The sequence below is a fragment of the Bison bison genome, unplaced genomic scaffold (assembly GCF_000754665.1).
Source record: "Bison bison bison isolate TAMUID 2011002044 unplaced genomic scaffold, Bison_UMD1.0 scf7180017864516, whole genome shotgun sequence".
Taxonomy (NCBI): domain Eukaryota; kingdom Metazoa; phylum Chordata; class Mammalia; order Artiodactyla; family Bovidae; genus Bison; species Bison bison.
Genome location: NW_011495069.1, coordinates 9493787 through 9520936, shown reverse-complemented (window position 1 = coordinate 9520936; position 27150 = coordinate 9493787). Strand labels below are relative to the sequence as shown.

Here is a 27150-nt window from a genome sequence, read left to right as displayed (position 1 = left end):
CAAACACATGAAAAGATGCTCAACATCACTCATTATCAGAGAAATGCAAATCAAAACCACTATGAGGTACCATTTCACGCCAGTCAGAATGGCTGCGATCCAAAAGTCTACAAGTAATAAATGCTGGAGAGGATGTGGAGAAAAGGGAACCCTCTTACACTGTTGGTGGGAATGCAAACTAGTACAGCCACTATGGAGAACAGTGTGGAGATTCCTTAAAAAACTGGAAATAGCACTGCCTTATGATCCAGCAATCCCACTGCTGGGCATACACACTGAGGAAACCAGAATTCAAAGAGACACATGTACCCCAATGTTCATCGCAGCACTGTTTATAATAGCCAGGACATGGAAGCAACCTAGATGTCCATCAGCAGATGAATGGATAAGAAAGCTGTGGTACATATACACAATGGAGTATTACTCAGCCATTAAAAAGAATACATTTGAATCAGTTCTAATGAGGTGGATGAAACTGGAGCCTATAATACAGAGTGAAGTAAGCCAGAAAGAAAAACACCAATACAGTATATTAACGCATATATATAGAATTTAGAAAGATGGTAACAATAACCCTATATACGAGACAGCAAAAGAGACACTGATGTATAGAACAGTCTTTTGGACTCTGTGGGAGAGGGAGAGGGTGAGATGATTTGGGAGAATGGCATTGAAATATGTATAATATCATATATGAAACGAGTCGCCAGTCCAGGTTCGATGCACAATACTGGATGCTTGGGGCTGGTGCACTGGGATAACCCAGAGGGATGGTATGGGGAGGGAGGAGGGAGGAGGGTTCAGGATGGGAAACACGTGTATGCCTGTGGCAGATTCATTTCGATATATGGCAGAACCAATACAATATTGTAAAGTTAAAAAAAAAAAAAACTCAGTTATCCTAAAGGCAGAATGATGTGAGTAAACAAACATCTTTGTAAAATCCTCTGTTGCTTCTTTAACTGAGTTCAATGCTTTCTCAAATTTTAGTGTGACTGAAAATTGCCTACTAGAGTAGTAAGAGAAACAAGAGTGACCAAAACCCATCATACCACGTGTCAGGCCCTGCCCTAACTGCTTCACATAATTACTCTTCAAAGTTCATTAAACTGTTCATAAAGGACAGTAAATGTGTTTCTGGGTTCACAAGCTGTGTTTCCTTGAGGAAGTCCTATAACTTCTCTGTGTTTCAGGTTTTATATCTCTAAAAAAAACGGTGATAATATACATAACCTCATAGAATTGTTGTGGGGCACAAATCAGTATTTGTAAAACACTGTGATAGCTGAGTAGCAAAATTGGAAATCAAGTCCAAATATGTTCTCTCCCCTGCACCAGGATAATTTAAGACTTACAGTACAGCCTAATGTGAACTATGATTACTGGGGAAGGAAAAATCCTCCTAGAAGTTATTAAAAGGAACAATTTAAAACATATTTCTAAAAAAATAAGGTAATATATATTTCAACTGCTATATGTTTAAGCAAAAATCTAAGTATGAATATAGTGGGGTGAGTCAACAACCATATGAGAAACTTTTTCCTTATGCTGACCTATATCTGCTGTCTATCCCAGCAAATTCACTTTATTTGATTGATGGACTGATTTTATTTTTATTTCTTATAAAATAGGCACTCTTACATGTGCAAAAGCTATGGTGGTAAATAAGATAAAGAACTCCAGTGATGAGGGAGACCAAAAAAAAAAAAAGCACAGGAATCAGTAAAATGAGCTCTGCTGCTGCTAAGTCACTTCAGTCATGTCCGACTCTGTGCAACCCCATAGACAGCAGCCCACCAGGCTCTGCCGTCCCTGGGATTCTCCAGGCAATAACACTGGAGTGGGTTGCCATTTCCTTCTCCATTTCGTGAAAGTGAAAAGTGAAAGTGAAGACGCTCAGTCGCAACTCACTCGTAGCGACCCCATGGAATGCAGCCTACCAGGCTCCTCCATCCATGGGATTTTCTAGGCAAGAGTACTGGAGTGGCTTGCCATTGCCTTCTCCGAAAATGGGCTCAGACAGTGATAAGTGCTATGTAGAAAATAAAACATGGTGGGACTTAGCTAGGGGTGCAATGGATAGGAATCCACCTGCCAACAAAGGGGACACGAGTTCAATCCCAGGTCCAGGAAGATTCCGCATGCCACAGAGTAACTAAGCCCATGTGCCACAGCTATTGAGCCTGTGGGTCACAGCTACTGAGGCTGCAAACTCTTGGGTCTGAGAGCCACAACTACTGAGCCTATGTGCTGCAATTACTGAAGCCCACGTGCCCTAGAACTATATGCCACACCTACTGAGCCCACGTACTGTGACTACTGAAGCCTGTGGGCCTACAGTCTGTGCTCTGCAACATGAGAAGCCACAGTAATAAGAAGCCCAGGCACCACAAAGAGTTAGCTCCCATTTGCTGCAACTAGAGAAAGCTCCTGCACAGCAATGAAGATCTAGTGCAAACATTCGGGGAGCTGCCCGTGAGAACAGGGTCCTTTATCTAAAGGACACAGCTCTGGGAGCTGCCTCAGTCCTTGAGGGTTTGCTTGCAAACATAGCTCTCTGTCCTGCCACCCCAGAGATTAGGCGATTATTTACTGCAGACACCTGGAGTTCTGGACAAACTTCTCACACACAGGGAAATGTTATCTGGTGTAAGAAATAATAACAGGGTGCCATTCCCATGCTCTCAAGATTTTTTGTGACTTTTCGTAAGATGTATAGGTCAGCCAGGAAAAATGTTAACTGTCTTGTTTTTCTCTTGCTCTCCTGTATAAATATAAGATGCTGAATAAAGTCGTGGTCAGACCACTTCCCTTTGTGGAGACGTGTCTGATCCTCTCGACCCCATCTTTGCTGTAGTATTCTTTCTCAGCCGCGTCGTGCACGTTCTTGGGACGTGATTGACTTTGCCAGCTGGCTCCGGCAGGTGGCGCCTGAACAGGGACTCGAGAATTGGAGTGCGACGACGGCTGCTGCCCGTCAGGATTGAGGTTAAGTAACGAGGAATGCCTAATTATTGAAGGGGCAGGGAGTGTTATTGTCGAGAGTAATAAATCATGGGACAAGGCAATAGCAGCCAGTTATTTGTACATATGTTGAAAACTATGTTAAAAGGCAGGGGAATTCATGTAAATAAGTTACAGTTAGAGAAGTTTTTACTTTTTGTAGAAGAAGTTTGTCCTTGGTTCCCAGAGGAAGGAACAGTTAGTCTGGAAACTTGGAAGAAAGTAGGAAAACAATTGCAGACATATTATTCCTTACATGGTCCCAATCGTGTCCCTGTGGATGCTTTTTCTTTGTGGACTCTCATAAGAGACTGTCTGGATCCTGAACATGAGGGACGTAAGATTCAAAAGGCCCTCCGGGATTCCACAGAACCCGAAGTTGCAGAGCCTTCCGCCCCTCCGCCTGAGCCGCTTTATGCCGTGCCTGAGGGAACATCTTGTAAGGCTGGAAGGAATGATGATGTGTTAAGCTCTGATGAACAGGAAGAGTTAAATGAACAAGCGGCTCAGTACCATAGAGAGGATATGCCCTGGGAGGTTTTCAGATAAACATATTATTCCTAATCAAGTTAATTTCTCTTATCATGGAGTGTTTGATCGTTTACCTATTTGTCTGTCTAGATATTTTAATTCAACAGGATGTCTTTTTGTTGGGGAGTCAGGATAGGCTGATTATGACAATGGTTGGAGCCTATATATTCCTGGAGTAACGAAAGAATCTGGAATTCCTCAATGTCGTAATGGAACTGGTCCTTTAGATATCCCTTTCTGTGACCCTGAAGCAAGGAGAAGAGCCACTGCTGCACCATGGAAACTGTGTTGAGATGGAACTGCTACGGTTTATAACATATTTGGGACAAATGAGTCATTGTGGGACTGGTCTCCAGACTCGGCCAGAAACTCCGGAGCACAAGATAATAGAAAGTTTGCATCCCGTATTTGGAACTTGGGAGGCTCTAAAGTGTTCCCAACAGAAATCTGGAAACTAGCTGCCACCCTTGGATGTGAGGGTTCCTACCTTCAGGTGGGATCGAAAGTGAGACACGGTTATTTATGGAATCTCACCATGAGGTACCCTCGTGCATATGTGCCTCACCCTTATGCTTTGCTAGTAGGATCTGTAAATATACAACCTGGGTTACGAAATTATAATGTAATTTGTAACAACTGTACCTTAACTAACTGCGTCAGGGGAATTACTAATCAAACTAGGGTTCTAGTCTTAAGACAGCCTGCTTTTGTTATGATTCCTGTAAAGATTAATGGGTCTTGGTATGATGAAAAAGGACTTGAGCTTTGGAGAGAAGTAGAGGGTGCTTTAATGCATTATCGCAGGGGAATAGGGTTAATAATTCTGGGATTTGTAGCTTTGGTAACCCTTATTGCCTCCTTGATTACTGCAGCCCTGTCCCTGGCACAATCAGTGCAAACTGCAACTTCTGTTAATAATCTGGCACAAAATGTATCCGTTACCCTGGGGACTCAAGAAGATATTGACAAAAAGCTAGAGGATCGATTGAATGCCCTTTATGATGTTGTAAAATTTTTAGGCAAAGAGGTTCAAGGTATAAAGTTGAGATTACGGGTATAATATCATGGCGATTTTCGATGGATCTGTGTTACCCCCAAAAAATATAATGGTAGTATAACTGCTTGGGATAAGGTGAAAGCTCATTTAGAAGGTATTTGGCATAATGAAAATATTTCCTTAGATTTACTGTATCTACATCAGGAAACAATGAACATTGAAAATGCGCCCAGACTTGATTTGGATGTTGCAAAAAGAGCTGAGTCTTTTGTTAAAGAACTTTTTTGACATGTACCTACCATCAATAGTATTTGGTACTTGGGAGCAGCCATAGGAGGACTATTCTTAATAATTTTAACTGTTTTATTTCTTGCACCTTGTTTAATTAAAAAACTGATTGATGATCTATGGATGATAAAGGCTTCTATCTATGGAAATTGCGGTTAAAGGAACATAAGCGTGCACCTATATAAAAAGAAAGGAGGAGATGCAGGGAGCTGCCCGTGAGAATGGGGTCCTTTATCTAAAGGACACAGCTCTGGGAGCTGCCTCAGTCCTTGAGGGTTTGCTTGCAAACATAGCTCTCTGTCCTGCCACCCCAGAGATTAGGCGATTATTTACTGCAGACACCTGGAGTTCTGGACAAACTTCTCACACACAGGGAAATGTTATCTTGTGTAAGAAATAATAACAGGGTGCCATTCCCATGCTCTCAAGATTTTTTGTGACTTTTCGTAAGATGTATAGGTCAGCCAGGAAAAATGTTAACTGTCTTGTTTTTCTCTTGCTCTCCTGTATAAACATAAGATGCTGAATAAAGTCGTGGTCAGACCACTTCCCTTTGTGGAGACGTGTCTGATCCTCTCAACCCCATCTTTGCTGTAGCATTCTTTTGCTGTAGTATTCTTTCTCAGCCACGTCGTGCACGTTCTCGGGACCTGATTGACATTGCCGGCTGGCTCCGGCACAAACAGAAAATTAATTAAAGACAAGAAAACATGGTGATGGGTTATACTTTAGATACACTGGCCAGGGAAACCCTATAGATAAGTCTGAGAAGAAATTTGAATGCTGAGAAGGAAAAGCATGCCAGGCATAGAAAAGAACAAGTACAAAGGTAAGAAGAGGCTTGGCATGCTATAGATATAGAATTAAGGCCAGTGGCTAGAATACACGGATAAAAGGGACAGAGTAAGGCAAGCTAAGTTTCGGAGGTGAGCAGAGGCAAGATCGTACTCTTGCCTGGAGAATCCCAGGGACAGAGGAGCCTGTTGGGCTGCCGTCTACGGGGTCGCACAGAGTCGGACACGACTGACGTGACTTAGCAGCAGTAGCAGCTCATTTCCAACAAGAGTGCCAAGACAATTCAAATGAGAGAAAGAGTAGTCTTTTCAACAGATGATGCTGTAATAACTGAATGCCACTGCTGCTTAGTCACTTCAGTTGTGTCCAACTCTGTGTGACCCTATGGACAGCAGCCCACCAGGCTCCTCTCTCCATGGGATTCTCTTGGCAAGAGTACCAAAGTGATTTGCCGTGCCCTCCTCCAGGGGATCTTCCCAACCCAGGGATCGAATCCAAGTCTCTTACGTCTCTACCTGCTGTGGCAGGTGGGTTCTTTACCAATAGCGCCACCTGAGAAGCCCAATAACTGAATGGTGGTAGTGGTTTAGTCGCTAAGTTGTGTCCAACTCCTGCAATCCTGTGGACTGTAGCCCGCCAGGCTCCTCTGTCCATGGGATCCCCCAGGCAAGAATACTGGAGTGGGTTGCCATTTCCTTCTCCAGGAGATCTTCCTGACCCAGGAATCGAACCCAGGTCTCCTGCGTTGTTGGCAGATTCTTTACCAACTGATCTATGAGGGAAGCCCATATACATAACTGAATATGTATATGCAAAAGAATGAAACTGGGCCTCAACATGACACCATATATAAAAATTAACCCAAAATGGATAAAAGACATACACAGAAGACTTAAAACTATAAAACTTTTGGAAGAAAACACAAGTGTATATGTCTTTGTGATCTTGTATTAGGAAATGGCTTCTTAAATGTGACATCAAAAGTGTCACATTTATTATGAAAAAATAAAGAAAATAACTTGGACTTCAAGAAAATTAAAAGTTTTGTGAGTCAAAAGTGCTCTCAAGAAAGTGAAAAAATCCACAGAATGAGAGGAAAATTTTCAAATCACATAATCTGATGAAAGTTTATTATCCAGGACATACAAAGAATTCTTATGCCTCAACAATAAATAACAGTTTAAAAATGGTCAAAGTACAAATAGATGGAGAAATATACCATGTTCATGGATCGGAAGAATATAACAAAAATAAGTATACTACCCAAAGCCATCTATAGATTCAATGCAATCCCTATCAAACTTCCAACGGTATTTTTCAGAGAACTAAAACAAATAATTTCACAATTTGTACGGAAATACAAAAAACCTTGAATAGCCAAAGCAATCTTGAGAAAGAAGAATGGAACTGGAGGAATCAACCTGCCTGACTTCAGATTATACTACAAAGCTACAGTCATCAAGACAGTATGGTACTGGCACAAAGACAGAAATATAGATCAATGGAACAAAATAGAAAGCCCAGAGATAAATTCACGCACCTACGGAGACCTTATTTTTGACAAAGGAGGCAAGAATATACAATGGAGAAAAGACAATCTCTTTAACAAGTGATGCTGGGAAAACTGGTCAACCACTTGTAAAAGAATGAAACTAGAACACTTTCTAACACCATTCACAAAAATAAACTCAAAATGGATTAAAGATCTAAATGTAAGACCAGAAACTATAAAACTCCTAGAGGAGAACGTAGGCAAGACACTCTCTGACATAAATCACAGCAGGATCCTCTATGACCCACCTCCCAGAGTAATGGAAACAAAAGCAAAAATAAACAAATGGGACCTAATTAAACTTAAAAGCTTTTACACAACGAAGGAAACTATAAGCAAGGTGAAAAGACAGCCTTTAGAATGGGAGAAAATAATAGCAAACGAAGCAACTGACAAAGAATTAATCTCCAAAATATACAAGCAGCTCATGAAGCTCAATTCCAGAAAAATAAACGATTTAATAAAAAATGAGCCAAAGAACTAAACAGACAATTCTCCAAAGAAGGCATACAGATGGCTAATAAACACATGAAAAGATGTTCAACATCACTCATTATCAGAGAAATGTAAAACAAAATCACAATGAGGTACCATCTAATGCCAGTCAGAATGGCTGCTATCAAAAAAGTCTACAAACAATAAATGCTGGTGAGGGTGTGGAGAAAAGGGAACCCTCTTACACTGCTGGTGGGAATGCAAACTAGTACAGCCACTATGGAACAGTGTGGAGATTCATTAAAAAACTGGAAATAGAACTGCCATACCACCCAGCAATCCCACTGCTGGGCCTACACACCGAGGAAACCAGAACTGAAAGAGACACATGTACCCCAATGTTCATCACAGCACTGTTTACAATAGCTTGGACATGGAAGCAACCTAGATGTCCATTGGCAGACAAATGGATAAGAAAGCTGTGCTATATAAACACAATGGAATATTACTCAGCTATTAAAAAGAATGCATTTGAATCACTTCTAATGAGGTGGATGAAACTGGAGCCTATAATATAGAGTGAAGTAAGTCAGAAAGAAAAACACCAATACAGTATATTAACACATATATATGGAATTTAGAAAGATGGCAATGATGACCTTATATGCGAGACAGTAAGAGACACACAGATGTAAAGAACAGACTTTTGGACTCTGTGGAAGAAGGCAAGGGTAGGATGATTTGAGAGAATAGCACTTAAACATGTTTATTACCATATGTGATATAGATCACCAGTCCCGGTTTGATGCATGAGACAGGGTGCTCAGGGCTGGTGCACTGGGATGACCCTGAGGGATGGAATGGGGAGGGAGGTGGGAGGGGGGGGTTCAGGATGGGGGACACATGTGCACCTATGGCTGATTCATATCAATGTATCAAAAAAACCACTACAATATTATAAATAACCTCCAATTGAAATAAATTAATTAAAAAAAAATAAAAATGGTCAAAGGATCTGAATAGACATTCCTCCAAAGAAGAAGACATACAAATGGCCAATAAGCACATGCAAGAAGTGCAACATCATTAGTCATTAGGGAAGTGCAAATCAAGACCACAATGAAATAGCACATCACCCCCACTAGGAATGACTATAATAAAAAAAAAAGACAGTAAGTATTGGGAAGAATATGGAGAAAATGGAACCCTTGTACATTTCTGGTGGACATGTAAAATGGTGGTGCCACTTGGAAAAAAAGTTTGGCAGTTCCTCAAAAAATTAAACATAGAGTTGCCATATGACACAGCAATTCTACTCTTAGGTATATAACTAAAAGAACTGAAAATAAATGTCTGCACAAAATCATCTACACCAATTATTCACAGCAGCATTATTCACAATAGTCAAAAAGTGGAAACAAAACATCCACTAACTAATGACTGGATAAATAAAATGTGGCATATCCATATAATGGAGTGTTGTTTGGGAATAAAAAGGAATGAAGTATGATTCATGCTTCAACACAGATAAATCTTGAAATTATCATATTAAGGAAACGAAAAAGATGTTAGTCACTCAGTCGTGTCTGACTCTTTGCGGCCCCATGGACTATAGCCTGCCAGGCTCCTCGGTCCATGGAATTCTCCAGGAAAGAATACTGGAGTGGGTAGCCATTCCCTTCTCCAGGGGATCTTCCTGACCTAGGGATCAAACTGATGTTTCCCACATTACATTCCCACATTACCTGTCTGAGCCACAAGGGAAACCCCCATAATGAGGAAGTCAGAAACAAAAAGCTACATAGTATATGATTCCATTCATATGAAGCATCCAGAATAGGAAAATCCATGCTGCTGCTGCTGCTAAGTCACTTCAGTCGTGTCCGACTCTGTGCGACCCCATAGACAGCAGCCCACCAGGCTCCCCCGTCCCTGGGATTCTCCAGGCAAGAACACTGGAGTGGGCTGCCATTTCCTTCTCCAATGCATGAAAGTGAAAAGTGAAAGTGAAGTCGCTCAGTCGTGTTTGACTTTTCGCGACCCCATGGACTGCAGCCCACCAGGCTCCTCTGTCCATGGGATTTTCCAGGCAAGAGTACTGGATTGGGGTGCCATTGCTTTCTCTGAAAATCCATAGAGATAGAAAATAGATGAGTGGTTGCCAGGGGCTGGAGCCAGGGGTAGGGGATGGGGAGTACTATGGGTAAAGAGCTTCTATTTTGGGGTGATAAAATGTATGGAATTAGGTAATGGTGACAGCTGCACAACTTTGTGAATATACTAAAAACAAAACAAAAACCCCACTGAATTGTACACTTACATAAAACACATAAACTTAAAAAAACCCCAAAAACTCAAGTCAACAAAAAGGTGGCAGGCTGGATTTGGCCTGCAAGTCATAATCTGCTGGCTCCTGATATAAAGGACAGTCCTTGAAATCTCTCACAAAGTCAGATCTCTGCTCCATCTCTTTCTTTCAGGGTGACTACTTGATAAAAGTTGTCAAGTTTCCTTCTCTAAACTGATATTGTAAAAAAACTCTGACAAATCTTCATTAGAATCAGGTTACTCTATCAAACTATCCTGGTCTACCATACCAACTATGTTCAAAAAGAAAACCTCACTAGTTTGGTATGACTTGTTTCCAGTGAATTTATGCTCAAATTTACAGAAGAAACAAAACAGAAACAAAAAAACATCAAACCAATTGTGAAGTTGGGACATATATAATGTATGCAACTTATAAGGACATTATTAATAAAACTAAAAAGGCAGAAAAATAAATCCACCAAGCTAAGAACTATTTGTTAATAAGGCCTTTAAAAAAGTAGACACATGGGTGAGGTAGGAAAGACTATGAACTTTAAGGCCAGACAGGCCTGATACAAATCTTACTAATCTTATTTCTACCACTCATGTGAACTTGGAAGTGATTTTTTACTCTCATTATTTGTAAAGAGAGGGTACTTTCTTCTCTCTCCCTCTGCCTTTCAGTGTTGATGCCAAACACTGTGGCAAGAAATCCCATGAGTGGAAGGAATAGAATGGATCAAAGTATGATCAGAAGTTTAAGGAAGACCTGGAAAATCCTAGTGATGTTGAAAGCAAACAGCTCCCTGCCTCCACAGTAAGGACTGCAGGTCACAAACTGAAATCCCAGGGTATCTGGCTCCTGTCTGGTTAGGACAAAACTCACTGAGACAAGATGAGCTAGCACATAAAACTAAAGGGGGATGAGGAACGCTCAGCAAAGGTGTTCAAGGAATACAGAGAAGTGTTTTAGTCTATATGTAAGAACAACTTACAACTTATCCTAATCAACGTTAAACTTAAATCTTCTAATTTTGACCTCCCTTTGGTCTCTCTTCCTAAGTTGCTGCCACTACAACACTTCTTCATATTTTCTTAATGAGCATTTTAAACTCTGTTTGAAACAATTTCAAACATATAAAAAAGGAACAAGAATAGAACAAAAACACCCACATACATCTTTCCCCTAATTCATAACTGCTAACGTTTGTGTCCCCCTCGCCTCTCTCTCTACACACACACACGTTTTTTCCCCCTTGAACCATCTGAGAATAAGTTACAGACTTCAGGACCCTTTACATACTTAAATTTCAGTGTCAGGAAATTTGACATGATACTATTATTCAATACAGAGTCTACATTCACATTTCATCAACTGTCCCAATATCACCCCTTTGATTCCGCTGATCCAGGATCCAATCCAGAATCACATGCTGCATTTAGTTGCCATTTTCCTTTTAGTCTCCTTCAGTGTGGAACAGTTCCTCAGTCCTTTATTTTTTCTGACACTGACATCTCTGAATAATATGTCAGTTGTGCTGGAGAACGTCTCTGGGTTTGGATTTGTCTGATTACCTCCTGAGGATTAGTTTCAGATCACGCATTTTGACAGAACCACCACCCGGGTGATCTTGTGTCCTCAGTGCACACTATCAGGTGGCACCTGATGTTAAGGTGGCATCTACAGGTTGCTCTGGCTTCCCAGCTGGTGCAGTGATAAAGAATCCACCTGCCAATGCGGAAGATGCCCTGGGTCACGAAGATCCCCTGGAGCAGGAAATGGCAACCCATTCCAGTGTTCTTGCCTAGAAAATCCCATGGACAGAGGAGCCTGGCAGCCTACATGCCACAGGGTTGCAAAGAGTCGGTCGAGACTGAGTACAGACAGACCAGGGTTTCCACTCCAATATTATTTTCCCTTTTGTTGTCTGCGAGAAAATACTTCTACATTGTGCAAACATCAATTTCCACCCAAAGGTTCGATAATTCACTGATTATTTTTGTCTGAATCAATTACTGATTTGGTATGATGCTTATAAATCTGTGATTTTCCCAACATTTCATTTCTTCATTTAGGCTTCCCTTGAGGCTCCGCTGGTAAAGAATTCACCTACAATGCGGGAGACCTGGCTTCGATCTCTGGGTTGGGAAGATCCCCTGGAAAAGGGAAAGGCTACCAACTCCAGTATTCTGGCCTGGAGAGTTCCACGGACTGTATAGTCCATGGGGTTGCAAAGAGTCGGACATGACTGAATGACTTTCACTTTGGGCTTCCCTTGTAGCTCAGCTGGTAAACAATCTGCCTACAATGCAAGAGACCTGGGTTTGATTTTTGGATTGGGAGGATCGCCTGGAGAAGGAAATGGCCACCCACTCCAGTATGCTTGCCTGGAGAATCCCATGGACAGAGGAACCTGGCAGATTACAGTCTGTGGGGTCACAAGAGTCAGAAACGACTTAAGAGATTAAACCACCACCACAATCTACTAGAATTAAGTGGTTTTTTTCACCCGCTTTCTCTCCTCCCCTTCTCTATCTCTCTCTCTCACCAGCACAAACTCAGGTATTTTTTATTCAGTGGGTTTTTAATTCAGTATAGTCATTATTCATCCTGATGCTCAAACTACAACGGGTTTGGCCAGCAGCATGCCTTTCAAGCTGGCTTCCGTGTCCTTATGATAAGCCCCTATCATTTTTACTTCTTCACTTTCTGTTAATGCTCTGCCACAAGATGCTGTAGGCTCATGGCTGTCCCAGACTTGAATCAGTCACTCCTCCAAGAACCCATAGTTCTTTTTAGAAACCAGTAACTCATGGCTATTGAGGTATGATTGCTTCTTGGACCCTCTCAGAAGATAGAGCTAGAAATAATATATAAACGTATGCTAAAATATATGTATTTTTAAACTATGAATTCAGGAATTCCCTGGCAGTCCAGTGGTTAGGATCTGGCGCTTTCACTGCTAGGGCCCACAGTCAATCCCTGGTTGGGGAACTAAGATCCCACAAGCTGTGTGGCCGAAAAAAACCCCAAAACACCCATGAATTCCTACTGATACTAATAATTCCAATTCAATACCTCAGAGTTCTTTTGCCTATTCCATATTTGGAAGGGAATAACACTGATAACATTATATCAATATTATAAATATTATATTTATTATACATTGATAAATTTACCCCAACACCAACATATTTACTAATTTGCTCAGTTCTGCAACATACGCAAAATAGTTACAGAACTGCTGCAGCAATTGCACTACAAATGACAAATTTACTAACTAGAGTTCAATCAAGATTTCTTTAGTTTGTCTTCAAAATATATACAGTCAACTAATATTTATAGTCAAAGTACTATGTCAAAAATTACTTGAGTTAGTTGACATCACTTTCCCCATCTCTGCCAACTTTATTTTACTTTTTGAATGTGTAAAACCTCAATGTGGTTATAAAAGTAAAAATTCTACAAAAAGGTCCAGAAGCATTATTCCCTTTTCTCTACCCCTCCACTCTATGCCTTCTATCCCCTGCTGCTGCTGCTGCTAAGTCGCTTCAGTCGTGTCCGACTCTGTGCGACCCCATAGACGGCAGCCCACCAGGCTCCCCCGTCCCTGGATTCTCCAGGCAAGAACACTGGAGTGGGTTGCCATTTCCTTCTCCAATGCATGAAAGTGAAAAGTGAAAGTGGAGTCGCTCTGACTTAGCAATCCCATGGACTGCAGCCCACCAGGCTCCTCCGTCCATGGGATTTTCCAGGCAAGAGTACTGGAGTGGGGTGCCATTGCCTTCTCCCTTCTATCCCCTAGAGATGACCAATTGCATTAGTCTCTGCTTATCCAGTCTATACTTATGTTTGTAAAACTATGCAGTTACATATATAAATTCTTACTCTCCTTCATTAAACCAAACTTCGCAAAATTATATTAAAGCAACCCTTGTATGAAAGTGCAAGTCGCTCAGTCGTGTCCGACTCTTTGTGACTCCACGGACTATACAGTCCATGAAATTCTCCAGGCCAGAATACTGGAGTGGGTAGCCATTCCCTTCTCCAGGGGATCTTCCCAACCCAGGGATTGAACCCAGGTCTCCTGCACTGCAGGCGGATTCTTTATCAGCTGAGCCACAAGGGAAGCCCTTACATACATTAAAAAAAAAGATATTCCATTTCACTCCTGTGTGTTAGTCACTTAGTCGTGTCTGACTCTCTAAGACCCCATGGACTATAGCTCTCCAGGCTCCTGTGTCCATGGAATTCTCCAGTAAAGAATATTGGAGTGGGTTGCTAGTCCCTTTTCCAGGGGATCTTCCTGACCCACGGATCCAACCTGGGTCTCCTGTATTGCTGGCAGATTCTTTACCGTTTGATCCACCATGGAAGCCCACTCATAAGAGAAATATAATCTGAAACTCTATTGAGATATCATGTTTCATCTGCTGCTGCTGCTAAGTCACTTCAGTCGTATCTGACTCTGTGCGACCCCATAGACGGCAGCCCTCCAGGCTCCCCCGTCCCTAGGATTCTCCAGGCAAGAACACTGGAGTGGGTGGCCATTACCTTCTCCAATGCATGAAAGTGAAGTCGCTCAGTTGTGTCTGACTCTTAGCGACCCCATGGACTGCAGCCTACCAGGCTCCTCTGTCCATATGATTTTCCAGGCAAGAGTACTAGAGTGGGTTGCCATTGCCTTCTCCGTGTTTCATCTGCTAGAATGGTAAAATATTCTAAAGCTCAACCCCCCAGTCTGTTGGTAAGTTGTGGAGAAACAGGTGCTGTCATGGCAATAGCTAACAAAACCACATATACATTTACCTTTTGGTCAGCACTCCCACTTCTAGGTTTTTACCCTGAAGATGTATCTCCAGCAATGCTAAAATCCATATACACAAAAAGTTTATTCATTATGGCGTTGTAATTACAAACTATTACAAACAACTGTAAGAGCCCATACATGGGAAATTCACTGACTTAGCCTTGCTTTATCTACATACTATTAATAGACTACCATGCAGCTGTGAAAAAGAGCTCCATGAGGGATTCCCCAGAGGTCTAGTGGCTAGGATTCAGCACTTTCACTGTCATGGGCCTGGCTTTGATCTCTGGTCAGGGAAGTAAGGTCACACAGATTGCAAGGCGGAGCCAAAAAACAAAACAAAAAAAACTCTCTGAACCAACCTGGGTGATTTTCAAGATACATTAGTAAGTGAAAAAAAGAGAATATATATCATTCCTCAATGATTCTTATCCTTAACAAGTCCTCTAAGTCCAATCACTCTATTCTTCCCTCACAAGCTACTCGTATCTTCCCACTTCCCTAAAAATGTATGATTCGTTACCACAATCATTCTCTTCCAACCTTCATCTGACAAAATCCCAACCCTAGATGATCTTTTAACTTTTCTGTATCTTCAACTTTCCCTTTCTCTACTGATTCTTTCCCCTTGGGATTAAGGGTCCTAAAGGTTCTCTAATCTAAAAAGTCCTCCCTTGATGCCAAATTCACATTTAGCTGTGGCCGTCCATTTTTCTTCCCCTTCATAACCATACTGAAAGAGCAGTCTATACTGGACATTTTTACTTCCTCATTTTCCAATAATTTCTCAACCCACTTCTATCGATACCACAAAAGTGGCCCTTGCCAAGGTGACCACGAGGCTTCCTCGCCCTAAATCATAGGGACAGTTCTCAGTCCTTATCTTACTGGTCCCTGGCTGTATTTGATGATGCTGACTACACTTCCTTCTCAATGAAACATTCCTCTTTGACCTAGACAGCATATTAAGAAGCAGAGGCATCACTTTGCCAAAAAAGGTCTGTACAGTCAAAGCGATGGTTTTTCCAGTAGTCATGTACAGATGTGAGAGCTGGACCATAAAGAAGGCTGAGCGCTGAAGAACTGATGCTTTCAAACTGTGGTGTTGGAGATGACTCTTGAGAATCCCCTGGACTGCAAGGAGATCAAACCAGTAAATCCTAAAGGAAATCAGTCCTGAATAGTCATTGGAAGGACTGATGCTGAAGTGGAAGTGCCAATACTGTGGCCACCTGATGCAAAGAGCCGACTCACTGGAAAAGACCCTGATGCTGGGAAAGATTGAGGGCAGGGGGAGAAGGGGGCAAGAGAGGATGAGATGGTTTGATGGCATCATTGACTCAACGGACATGAGTTTGAGCAAACTCTGGGAGATAGTAAAGGACAGGGAAGGCTGGAGTGCTGCAGTCCATGGGGTTGCAAAGGGTCAGACACAACTTAGTGGCTGAACAGCAACAATCTAGAAAGCACTAGATGACACATGGCCTATAGCTCCAGAACAGCAATAACCAAGTTATCATCTTTTCCTTCAAAATTATTTCTTCTCCAGTGCTCTTTAACTCTGTGAATGATACTATCATTTACTCTGCTAAAAAGAAATTTAACTTCATCCTTGACTCCTCTCTTTTCCTAACTTTTCACATTTAATCATCAAGAATTCTGTTAATTCTACCTCTTACATGTCTTTCAAATTCACTGACTTCTCTCCACCCAAACTACCATTATCTAGGTTCAAGTAACCAATTACTTCTTCCTGAATCACTACCACTGTCTCTTAAGTGGTCTATTTGTTCAGTTTAAATGTCAGCAATCTTCATTTTGAAGGCAATTTTAATTAAAAAACAAAAACAACCTTAACTCTGATCATGTTGCTTACATGATACGGACCACTCTATAGCTCTCCACTGCTCTGAGGATAAAATCAACAATCTTCAATACAGCTTACAACACCCTTCATTATGAAACATCATCCACTCACACTCATCTCACCAACCTTATCTATATCCTTTTTCAATTTGTATCTGTAACTATCTGTTCTCGTGAACCAAGTACCCTCTACTCTCTTTTGTATCACTCAAATGCTGTTCTGTCAGTCTAGAACTTTTCTCTTCCTGCTGCTGCTGATGCTAAGTTGCTTCAGTCGTGTCTGACTCTTTGCGACCCCATAGACGGCAGCCCACTAGGCTACCCCGTCCCTGGGATTCTCTAGCCAAGAACACTGGAGTGGGTTGCCATTTCCTTCTCCAATGCATGAAAGTGAAGTTGCTCAGTCTCTTCCTATCTCCCCCAAATCTAGTTAGCTCCTTCCATCCATATTTCAGGTATCAGCCTAGACTACATTTCTCTTAGGAAGCCAACTCTCTGGCCCATTGTATTTCACTTGTATGTGAAATTTCTCAGAATGATGGCTACGTGGGGGAGAAGAGGTTGAGATTGAGAGAACAATTGTTTATTGAATACTATGTTTAAGAGTGAAGAAGTGTGATAAGAGTGTAAATTGATGCTTTGAGTATAAATTGATAAACTGTGCATATTCCATGACAGGCAATTTTGTTAATATTTATCAAAATTACAGGTAGATACACTCTCTGGCCTGCTAATTCTATTTGTAGGTATTTATTCTAAAGATAAACACCCACATATGCCAAATGATGTTGCAAGGAATAACACTGTCCATACAAAAGATTGTAAGTAATCTACATCTTCAACAACAGGGACAATTTAAATAATTTATACTACACTCATACAACACACTACTCTGAAGCCATGAAAAATTTAGATATTAGAGACATCTTTATGTACTGATATGGTAAAATCAAGAAAGTATATTTTTAAATTCAAAAGTAAGATACAAAGTAGTAAATACGTTAGGCTAACATTTGTGAGAAAAGGTGAGAATCTACATAAAAATGAATAAAATTTATCTGGAAGGATATTGAAATTGAGTATGCTAGTTGATTCCAGGAGAGTGCATTTGGTGGCTGAGAAAAACAGTGGAAAGGAGATGACCTTTTTAAACTTTTAAGCTAGCTCTAAAATAGAAAAATTTAAAAGCCAATCAAACCAATAGGCTTTTAGTGAACCTCTACTAAATGTTCAGCACTATATCCTAAAAGTTCTCTTGGAATTTCCTTTTGCTTTTTCAAAAAGTATACAAAATAGTAAATTAGCAAATCCAGGAGAAAAAATTCCCCCAGACAGTATGGAAAGCATTATAATCAATAACCACAAAAGGCAGGAGCTTTTACTGTTGATTTTACCTCTTTTATTCCACCCCCAACCCTTATAATATCACCTCTTCTTAATGCCCCAAACCAACTCTGGCTAAATGAAATGGGGTCCATATGTGATAAGGGATTCTGTGGTGGCTTAGATGGTAAAGAATTTGCCTGCAATGCAGGAGACCCGGGTTCAATTCCTGGGTTGGGAAGAGCCCCTGGAGAAGGGAAAGGCTACCCACTCCAGTATTATGGCCTGGAGAATTCCATGGACAGAGGAGCCTGGTGGGCTACAGTCCATGGGGTTGGCAAAGAGTTGGACACAATTGAGCGACCAACACACAAATGTGATAATGGATGGGAAACAAAACAAGGGAAGAAAATGACCAGAAAGTGTTTTTAAAAGTTAGATGCCATCAAATCAGCATCTTAGGAAACTTTAAGAACTTTCTATAAATAACAATAATAATAGCAGCTAATATTTGAGTACTATATACGATGAATTTTACAATATACTAAGTGCCATGCTAAATACTTTCTGCTAAGTCACTGCTAAGTCACTTTGGTCGTGTCTGACTCTGTGCGACCCCATAGACAGCAGCCCACCAGGCTCTGCCGTCCCTGGGATTCTCCAGGCAAGAACACTGGAGTGGGTTGCCATTTCCTTCTCCAATGCATGAAAGTGAAAAGTGAAAGTGAAGTTGCTCAGTCATGTCCAACTCTTGGTGACCCCATGGACTGCAGCCTACCAGGCTCCTCCATCCATGGGATTTTCCAGGCAAGGAGTGCGGTGCCATTGCCTTCTCTGGCTAAATACTTTACATACACAAATTAACTATTCCTTCTCTTAAACCCAGGAGACAAACAGGATGTTTGTCAGATTATACAGATGAGGAAATGAGCCCTAGAAGTTAAAGGGCTTATCCAAGGTCATATGGCTTATAATAGCATTTTTATTACTATAGTGGGGGGTGAGAGTATCAAAAAACGTTATCCTTTTCAACCTCAAACTAGGAAAGAGGGAAATAGGATAGACTTTTGAGATCAGGATTGTAAGAATCAGTACAGCTGAATATTTTTCCTCCTTGACTTCCAAGATATCATGTTCTTCCACCACTATGCTATTCTTTCTGTCTCCTGTGGGTAGAGAAAGAGAAGAAAGATAATCTCTAGATGCCGAAAATGCCTTGTTCTTGGTCCTGGGCCTTTATCTGTCTTCTTTCTTTTTTCTCACCAGTGACACAATCCAGTCACTCGGCTTCGTGTCTTTATAGACAACTGGTTTACAAACTTTTTAGTCTCAAGACCTATTGATATAGGTTATCAATATTTACCATATTAGAAATTAAAACTGAAATATTAACTCCATTTAAACTTAACATTATTAATTATAACTTTAATGAAAATAGTTATTAATTTCACTTAAAATAGTAATAAATGATAAGTTAACACATTTTAAATAAAAAGTAACTATATTTTCCAAGGCAAAAGAATGTAATGGGAAGAACGGCAGTAGTGCTTTACATTTTGCAAAACTCTTTAATGTCCAGCTTAATGGATTCTCATGTCTGGGTGCTCATATCTACTTTTGTATTTACTTTGGTGCAAGATGCTATTTCAGTTGAAGTATATGAAGAAAATCCAGCCTCATAAAGATAAGTAGTTGGAATAAGGAGCAGTATTTTAATGGCCTTTTCAGATCACTGTAGGTATCCTTCTTTGATACTACACAACAACTGGACAAATAATGGTTTCTTAATGTTACAATGTGGAATCTGAATCCACATAAATGAGCTGTTGGCAACCTGCTACATTAAAAAGTGCTGGTTGATTTTACATTATGCCTGGGTCTTTTACACACGTATGACTTCTGTACATGTATGACTGTTTGGAAAATAGCGACTTATTGAATTTGAAGATCTTCAAATGCTAACATTTATTATACAATAAAATATTGCTGACATTTGTTAAAATCACCACAGATCTCATCAAAAAGTCTTTTAAGAAGTATTAAGAAGGGACTTTCCCGGTGGTCCAGTGGTTATGACTCTGCACTCCCAATGCCGGGGGCCCAGGTTTTATCTCTGGTCAGGAAGCTAGATGCAACACGCCACAACTAAGATGCCGCATACCTCAGCTAAGAGCTGGCAGAGCTGAATAATTTTTTTTTTTTAAGTATTGAGAAGCTATCAAGCTCTTGGTGGCAAACACAAGTTTTCCTACATTCTTTTTTTTTTTTTCTCTTTAAAGCTAAAATTTTATCCTTGGCAACAAATACTGTCAGTTGTTCTTCTTGAAGTGACAGTTTACTTCATTCATTTTAAAGAAAATGTCTGCCAAATATCCATATTTGAATAACCACAGTTTTCGTCTGCTAGCCATTCTTTCAGATGGTGTTCCATGAAAAAAATGTCCAGTTGAGCTTACAACTCAAAACAACTGAACAAGTGCTTTTCCTCAAGACAACCATCATAATTCAGTATGCAGCAGCAGTACTTCCTACCCCATATACTAAAGAGATCTGTACTTATGAGTTGAAATTTAAAATTAGTAAGTTTTATTGCACTTACATCAAGGGCATTTTAAGTAAGACTGGCTTGTCACTGCAAATGCATAGGGTGAATGATTCAATGAATTTGATGTTACTTGCCTTGATTCACACTAAAATGACAATATTACCACTTTTTCACAAACTTTTAAATGAATTAGTTTAGTTTTGCAAACAATGTCTTAGTATTACTATGAAAGTAGTTTTGACCTCATGGATTCCCTTGAAGAGGTCATGGGGATCCCAGGGGTCTGCACGCCACACTTTGAGAACTGCTACTGTACAGACTATTACAATGATGTTCTGGTTTTTATCCCAGTCTACGCTTCCCTGATGGCTCAGCGGGTAAACAATCCACGGGCAAGGGGCCACAGCAGATTTGGGTTTGATCGTTGGGTCGGGAAGATCCCCTGGCGACCCACTCCAGGATTTTTGCCTGGAGAATTCAATGGACAGAGGACCCTGGGGGGCTACTCTCCATGGGGTCGCCAAGAGTAGGAAAAGACTGAGCGACTAACACTTTCACTTTTCATGCTTCTTTTGGCCCCAGACCCACCAGACCTTGTAACAATGATAGAAATGTCTTTGCACTTATCAAAGGCTGAGCCCTCTGCTTCAACTCTGAATCCTAAACCCTCCAATCTTCCTTAGGACTTTGCTCCTTCAGTCATTCTGTCCTAATCCTGTATCCTCAATCCCTTTCTCTCTTATCAACATACAAACAAGCTCTAGTATTTCTTCCCATTCTTACAAATCCCTCCTTTGATCCCATATGCCCCTCCATCTACCGTCCCATTTGGTAAACAAAGTCCTTCAAGAATTGTCTACACAGCTCAATAGAGCTGGAAAACAAATACAAAAACAAAACAAAAGTGACTTTGAAGGGTGGAAATGAAGGGAAAACAAAACAGATGTCTTCTTCCTCCAATCTCCTGAAAGACTCCCCACTGGTTAAAGTCAAATAGAAGAGAGCAGGACAAGAGAGACTCACATCTGTGAAAGTCAGCTATCCAGGCAGTGAGCCAAGAAAAAACGGTGAAGAGGAGGTGTAGAGACAAGAGGAGGTTATCTTTTACGATTTTGTTAGGGGCACCACTTATCAAAACCTCCCACCACGGCCAGGCACAACACTAAGAGTTTTCTTACAACAGGAGGTCCTGGTGAACAAAATGGAACTAACAAGGTACCACCAGCTGGAAGGGTTTGGGAAAAGTCAGGAGAGAGGGGGCACCAGGCCGTATGTCCCATCAAGTTCTAAAAACCCTTCTCATGGAATTCATCCTGGCTGAGTGATGAGTGTGCCAGCGGGAAGGACCCTGGGTCAGAATGACTGGCCAGGGACAACCCAGGAACTAATCCTATCACCATAAAACCTGAGACTGTAAGCCACGGGGCAGAGCAGCTCTCTTGGGTTCCTTGACCCTGCTGTTCTCTGCCCGGGTGCCCCTTCCCAATGAAGTCTCTTGCTTTGTCAGCGTGTGTGTCTCCTCGGACAATTCGTTTCTGAGTGTTAGACAAGAGCGCACTTTCCGGCCCTGGAAGGGGTCCCCCTTCCTGCCACTGTTTACCCTTTTTACTGCTTACATCCTATCTTTCCTTTCATCTAGGGGAAAAGTTTGTAATAACTAAATAAACAGATAAGTAAAATTTAATCACCCTCTTTAAAATTTTGTGCAGTTGTGGGATCTTAGCTCCTCAACGAGAGGACGAACCCAGGCCCACTGCAGTGAAAGCACCGAGTCTTAACCATGGGACTATGAGAGAATTTCCTAAAAAAATTTTTTTAAAATACAAGTTGTCTACTTGCTACGGGCTTCCCTAGCTCAGTCGGTAAAGAATCTGCCTGCAATGTAGGAGACCTGGGTTTGATTCCTGGGTTGGGAAGATTCCCTGGAGAAGGAAATGGTAATCCACTCCAGAATTCTTGCCTGGAGAATCCCATGGACAGAGGAGCTTGGCAAACTACAGTCCATGGGGTCGTAAGAGCTGGACAGGACTTAAGTGGCAAAACCACTACCATTACTTGCTTCTGCACTCCTTCATGTCCAACTTACTCCTTCCGTCTAGTGTCTATTCTCACCACTCCAATATAACTGCTTTAGTTTAGGCCACAGTCATTGTTTTGCCCCCACTTACTCAAACTTTCCGAAGCACTGAGTAAAACTGACCACTCCTTTCTTGAAATGCTCTCCTTACACTCTTCTGGTTTTGTTTCTGTTCTACTTCATGGACTCTCTTTGGTGGTTAACTTTTCAATCTCCTTAGGTTGTAATCAATTCTGACAGCTGGAGTATCTCTTAAGAGTTAGAGAGATTTAGGCTTATTCTTTAAGCCTAAATGGATGCTGAAGTCTCTGAATTTCTCCCTATGGTCCATAGCTCTCCCCCAGTTAGCACCATCAACTGCCTACCTGACATCTCCACAAAGCTATCCAAAAGGCTTCCCAACTTTACAGGTCCAACCCCCTGATTCTCTCATAAGCCTATTTTTTCTCCCAGTGTTCTTTCCATCTGCTCTGACTTCTCTAAGCCTCACAAGTGCAAAGCTGGGATGTTTGCTTTACCATCTAAACCTGTGTGCATTCCTTCATATTGTGCACTGCTGCTACAGGTCCCCAACAAGGCTGCCTTCAGCCAGGTGTAAATTCAAACAATTCATCCACCTTAACATATTTTTGTATTTGAGTGCCAAATCTTTGGGAATCATAGAATCCTGTTTTGTGTTCTTGAAGTTTCCAAGTCTATTGTGGACAAAGTTATCAAACCAGGAAGAGATAGTAGAGACAATACAGGTTGGGTGGAGGCACATTTAAAAGGAGAAGCCCAGCCAGCTAGTGGGAACTGTCTACTCAGCATCCCCCGCCTCCTGAGCGGGGTTTCTCAGCCTTGGCATTATTGGCACTGGGCGCTGCATAATCCTCTGCTGCACGTTCTTTTTGTACTCTGACTGTAGGATGTTTAGCAGCATCCCTACACTCTATTCACTATATGCCCGTAGAGCTCTTCTAGTTTTCACAGCCAAAATTGTTTCTGGACATTACCAAATGTCTCCTCGGAGGTAAAACTTTCCATGCACCACGCCCAACTGCACTAAACAGATGCACTTTTTATTCTAAAGGAAACACGGAAAAAAACAAACAAAGGACAAATAGTACAATGCATTTACAAACTCATGTGTTCAGAGGCTTTTTAGAGATATGTGCGTTGTGTGCTAAGTCGCTCCAGTCGTGTCTGACTCTGCAACCCTGTGGACTTTAGCCCACCAGGGTCTTCCGTCCATGGGATATGGGGAAATAAAAGTATAAAAGAGTGTAACAAACTGTGTAAATAGTATAAGACCAATTAAGTAAAAAAAAATTTATATAAGCATTAAAAAAACTGGAAGACTTAATAATAATAATTGTTATTTACTGAACTACCTTACTATGATCCAGGTATTGTATTAATCACTTTACAAAATCACCTCATTTAATCATCACCACAGTTCTCAGCTATTGTTCCTTTTCATAGATCAGGAAATGAGGGGTAACTTGTACATACAGCTGGAGAGAAGATAGATCTTGAAACTAAATTTATCCAACTCTAATGCCCATCTCTTAATGAGCATTCTGCTTCATAATACACAAAAGTAATATTCCAAACAGCAACAATGTTTATCTCTGGATGGAAGAATTAAAAGTGATTTTTGTTTTCTTCTCTATATATTTCTGTCAATTCCATATTTTCTACTATGATATTTACCACTTCTATAATCAGAAAAAAATTTTCAGTGAAAGCTGTGAGGACTACTTGGTAATACAGAGAGAAGGATTATTCTAGAAAAAAATATCAAATCAAAGTGTGATTACGATTATGTGAAAATATGCAAGAGATAAAGTATATAAAATGCTAATAGTAACTATATTAGGGAGGTGGGAATAAGATGTAATTTCTAGTTCTCTTTTCCATATTACTATTAATGTAGTCATATTTTATAAGGGATAAAAGTTTATAATGAAAAGAAAACAATAACAATCATCTATAATTTCATTACCTCCAGATAACACTGTTAGTATTCAATAATTTCCTTTCTAATCTTTTTCTAAGATCAACACAATCACTTATAAACACTAATGTGAAGGAACCAAGAATGACACTAAGTTGGACAGGACAGCTAAAAGCTGGATTCAGAACATGATCTTGTGGAAGAAAAGGGAATGAAACTAATATTATGGACTGTTTTTATGTCTGACACAACGAAAAAACTCAACTTCTGGACTCTAGACCTGACTCTCCATGGACTGGACAGGACAACACAACACTGGACAAGGTGCTGAGTTTTTCTAAATCGCTTTTTCAAAAAAATATGTATCTATTTCCTATCTACCTCCCACAGCATTTCTCTGAAGATTAAATGAGAAAACACGTGTGTGTGCGTGTGTGAGCGAGAGAAAACACTTTGTAAATTCTAAATTCATATACAAAGATAAGAATCTTAACTGTCCAAGCCAATAGTAAAAACAGCAGTATGAAAGAAATTCAATAGTCTTTTTCCAAGCACCAAGGAAATAGTATGACAAAAAACAACTCCTGTGTGACCGTGTCAATCACTAACCTTGATTCAGATTTCTGTGCCTAATAAAGCTGCTATAAACGAGAGGTAACCTTCAGGTATGACCTACAGAGAAAAACTGTTTATGCCTTGAACAGTGCCAAGAAGATTCTCGGCAGGCAGAGAGTGGAGAACCAGTCATCTGCATCTAGGGTGCAAACTGGAGCTCTTACCTGCAGCTCTGCTTCCAGGCCCAGCCGTCTGATAAAGGGATCAGTGACATGGTAGCGCCGCTCAAAGCTCAGGGCTCCCCGCTCCTGCAGACAGAAACAAACTCATGGGTTCAACTGATTGAAATGTAACATGATTTACTACGTTCCTATTACATATACAGCAATGTGCTGGGCTAGAGCTAGAAAAAGAGAACAAGAAACTGGCCTGCAGGAGCTTACACTATACTTCAGCAGGGATTAGAGAATAGAAGAGAGTATGTAATTAAGCACTAAGTCCTAATTGTTAGGTTCAAAAAAACAAACAAACCTGAAACAACAAATAGAATGTTTCCATATTTAGGTTAAAGAAGGTGGGCATCATCTTCAGGACACATATTCCGGGATATATACAAAGGAGAAAAATAACTTGCACAGTCCTCCAATTATGTGACTCTGTGCCTCTAGGAATTAGTCCTGGCCCTTGAGGGCCACCCAGTCTAATGAAATCAAACCAAGAAAATGCCCCGACAAGTGAACAAAGCTGCAAAAGGATGCAGAGCAGAACACGTGACACACAGACTGACACGCACCAAGTGCATGGCTCATGGGGAGGCTGTGCTTGGTCCTTCTAGATGGCAACCACACCTGATGCTGCAGGCCACTTAAGTTTTTAAAGATTTTTGTCACCAAACCTTTACAAAGAACTTTCTCAGGGTCTTTTAGATTTCATCCTCAAGATTAGCCTGCAGGCAGACAGACATTATTATCGTTTAACAGTTGAAAACCGCAGCACAAGGAGGTGAAATGACTAAAGTCATACAGGTAGTTAATTAGGGCAGTGAGATTATAAGCTCCTGACCCCAGCCTGGGGTTCTTATTTCAGAAGCACAACTTGTCTTGGTTGAATCTCCTCCATTACACCCGTGTTCCTTTGCTGAGGGCCTCCCTGACAAAGTCCGGGCTACATAGCTAAATGAGTGTGAATGCCCAGTCATCTATTCATCTCACAGTACTAGAGAGTCTTCCATGTACAAACCGCAGAGAAGAGGTGCAGGCTTTGGTACAGGAGACTCTCGAAGAAGAGAAGAGCGAGCTTAAGCTAAAGTGGGATTAGGACTCTCCCAGGTTCAGCTGAGCAGCCAGAGCAACATGAAGAAGCTCTCCTTACATCTGCTGTACCCCCACCCTCAGAGATGTCCACACTCGTGCTCCCCTCCCTCCCCAGACTCCACCAATCTCAGGAGCCCAGGTACACGTGCTTGGACAGAGGAATCCCCATGCATCCCACGTTCTTGGGTAAAAGAAGATCAGAGTCAAGAGACCTCGGCTCCAGTCCTGGGTCTGTCACTGATTAAATTAGTTGTACGACTTCGGGCAAGTCAGAGACTCTAGTCCTCAGTTTATTCAGCTATAAAAGAAACCTGTGGGGAAAAAAGGACCTCATGTTCTGGATCATGGGCCTGGGTTGCTTACCTTTATCTGCCTACGGATGAGGTCTCTAGTTATGTTGACTTTTGCCATCTTCTCTTAATGGGTTCAACAGAAGGACGCTATAGAAGGATCTTCAGGACCCTTGAGCATTCCAGCCAAGCCCAGGTCCACAAGACACACATTTAATTACCTGGGGGAAGAAAAATCATCAAACCTTGAGGGATGGGGAAAGGTGGCTTTGGAGCCCTGATTCCACCCCTAAAATACCCCACCAGCCCACCCAGTAAACTGGCTGTCTCCTGTGATTTACGACATGGTGCGCTGGCCCTGCTCCATAGTGTTGAAGAACCTCTGGAGGGTCAAGGGGGCAGGGGAGAAACAGTGATTCACAGCCACAAGAAACACTGGAACAAACACTGAAGGAGCCATGTATGCTTCTCCAGAAAATGGGTGTGTGTGTGTGTGTGCATGTGTGTGTGTGACTGAGTA

At 41.2% G+C, this 27150-nt stretch overlaps 1 protein-coding gene across 2 annotated transcripts in view; it reads right to left on the bottom strand.

Moving 5' to 3' along the window:
* The window catches only part of WDTC1 (WD and tetratricopeptide repeats 1), a 65581-nt gene that overhangs the window by 24715 nt on the left and 13716 nt on the right, over positions 1–27150 (bottom strand). For both annotated transcript variants that reach the window (XM_010830122.1, XM_010830121.1), the window contains exons 2-3: positions 26704–26851; positions 25252–25335 (exon numbers count right to left, since the gene is read on the bottom strand). In XM_010830122.1, the coding sequence (XP_010828424.1) occupies positions 25252–25335; positions 26704–26751 (132 nt within the window). In that variant the 5' untranslated portion in view covers positions 26752–26851. The remainder of the gene's footprint in view (positions 1–25251; positions 25336–26703; positions 26852–27150) is intronic.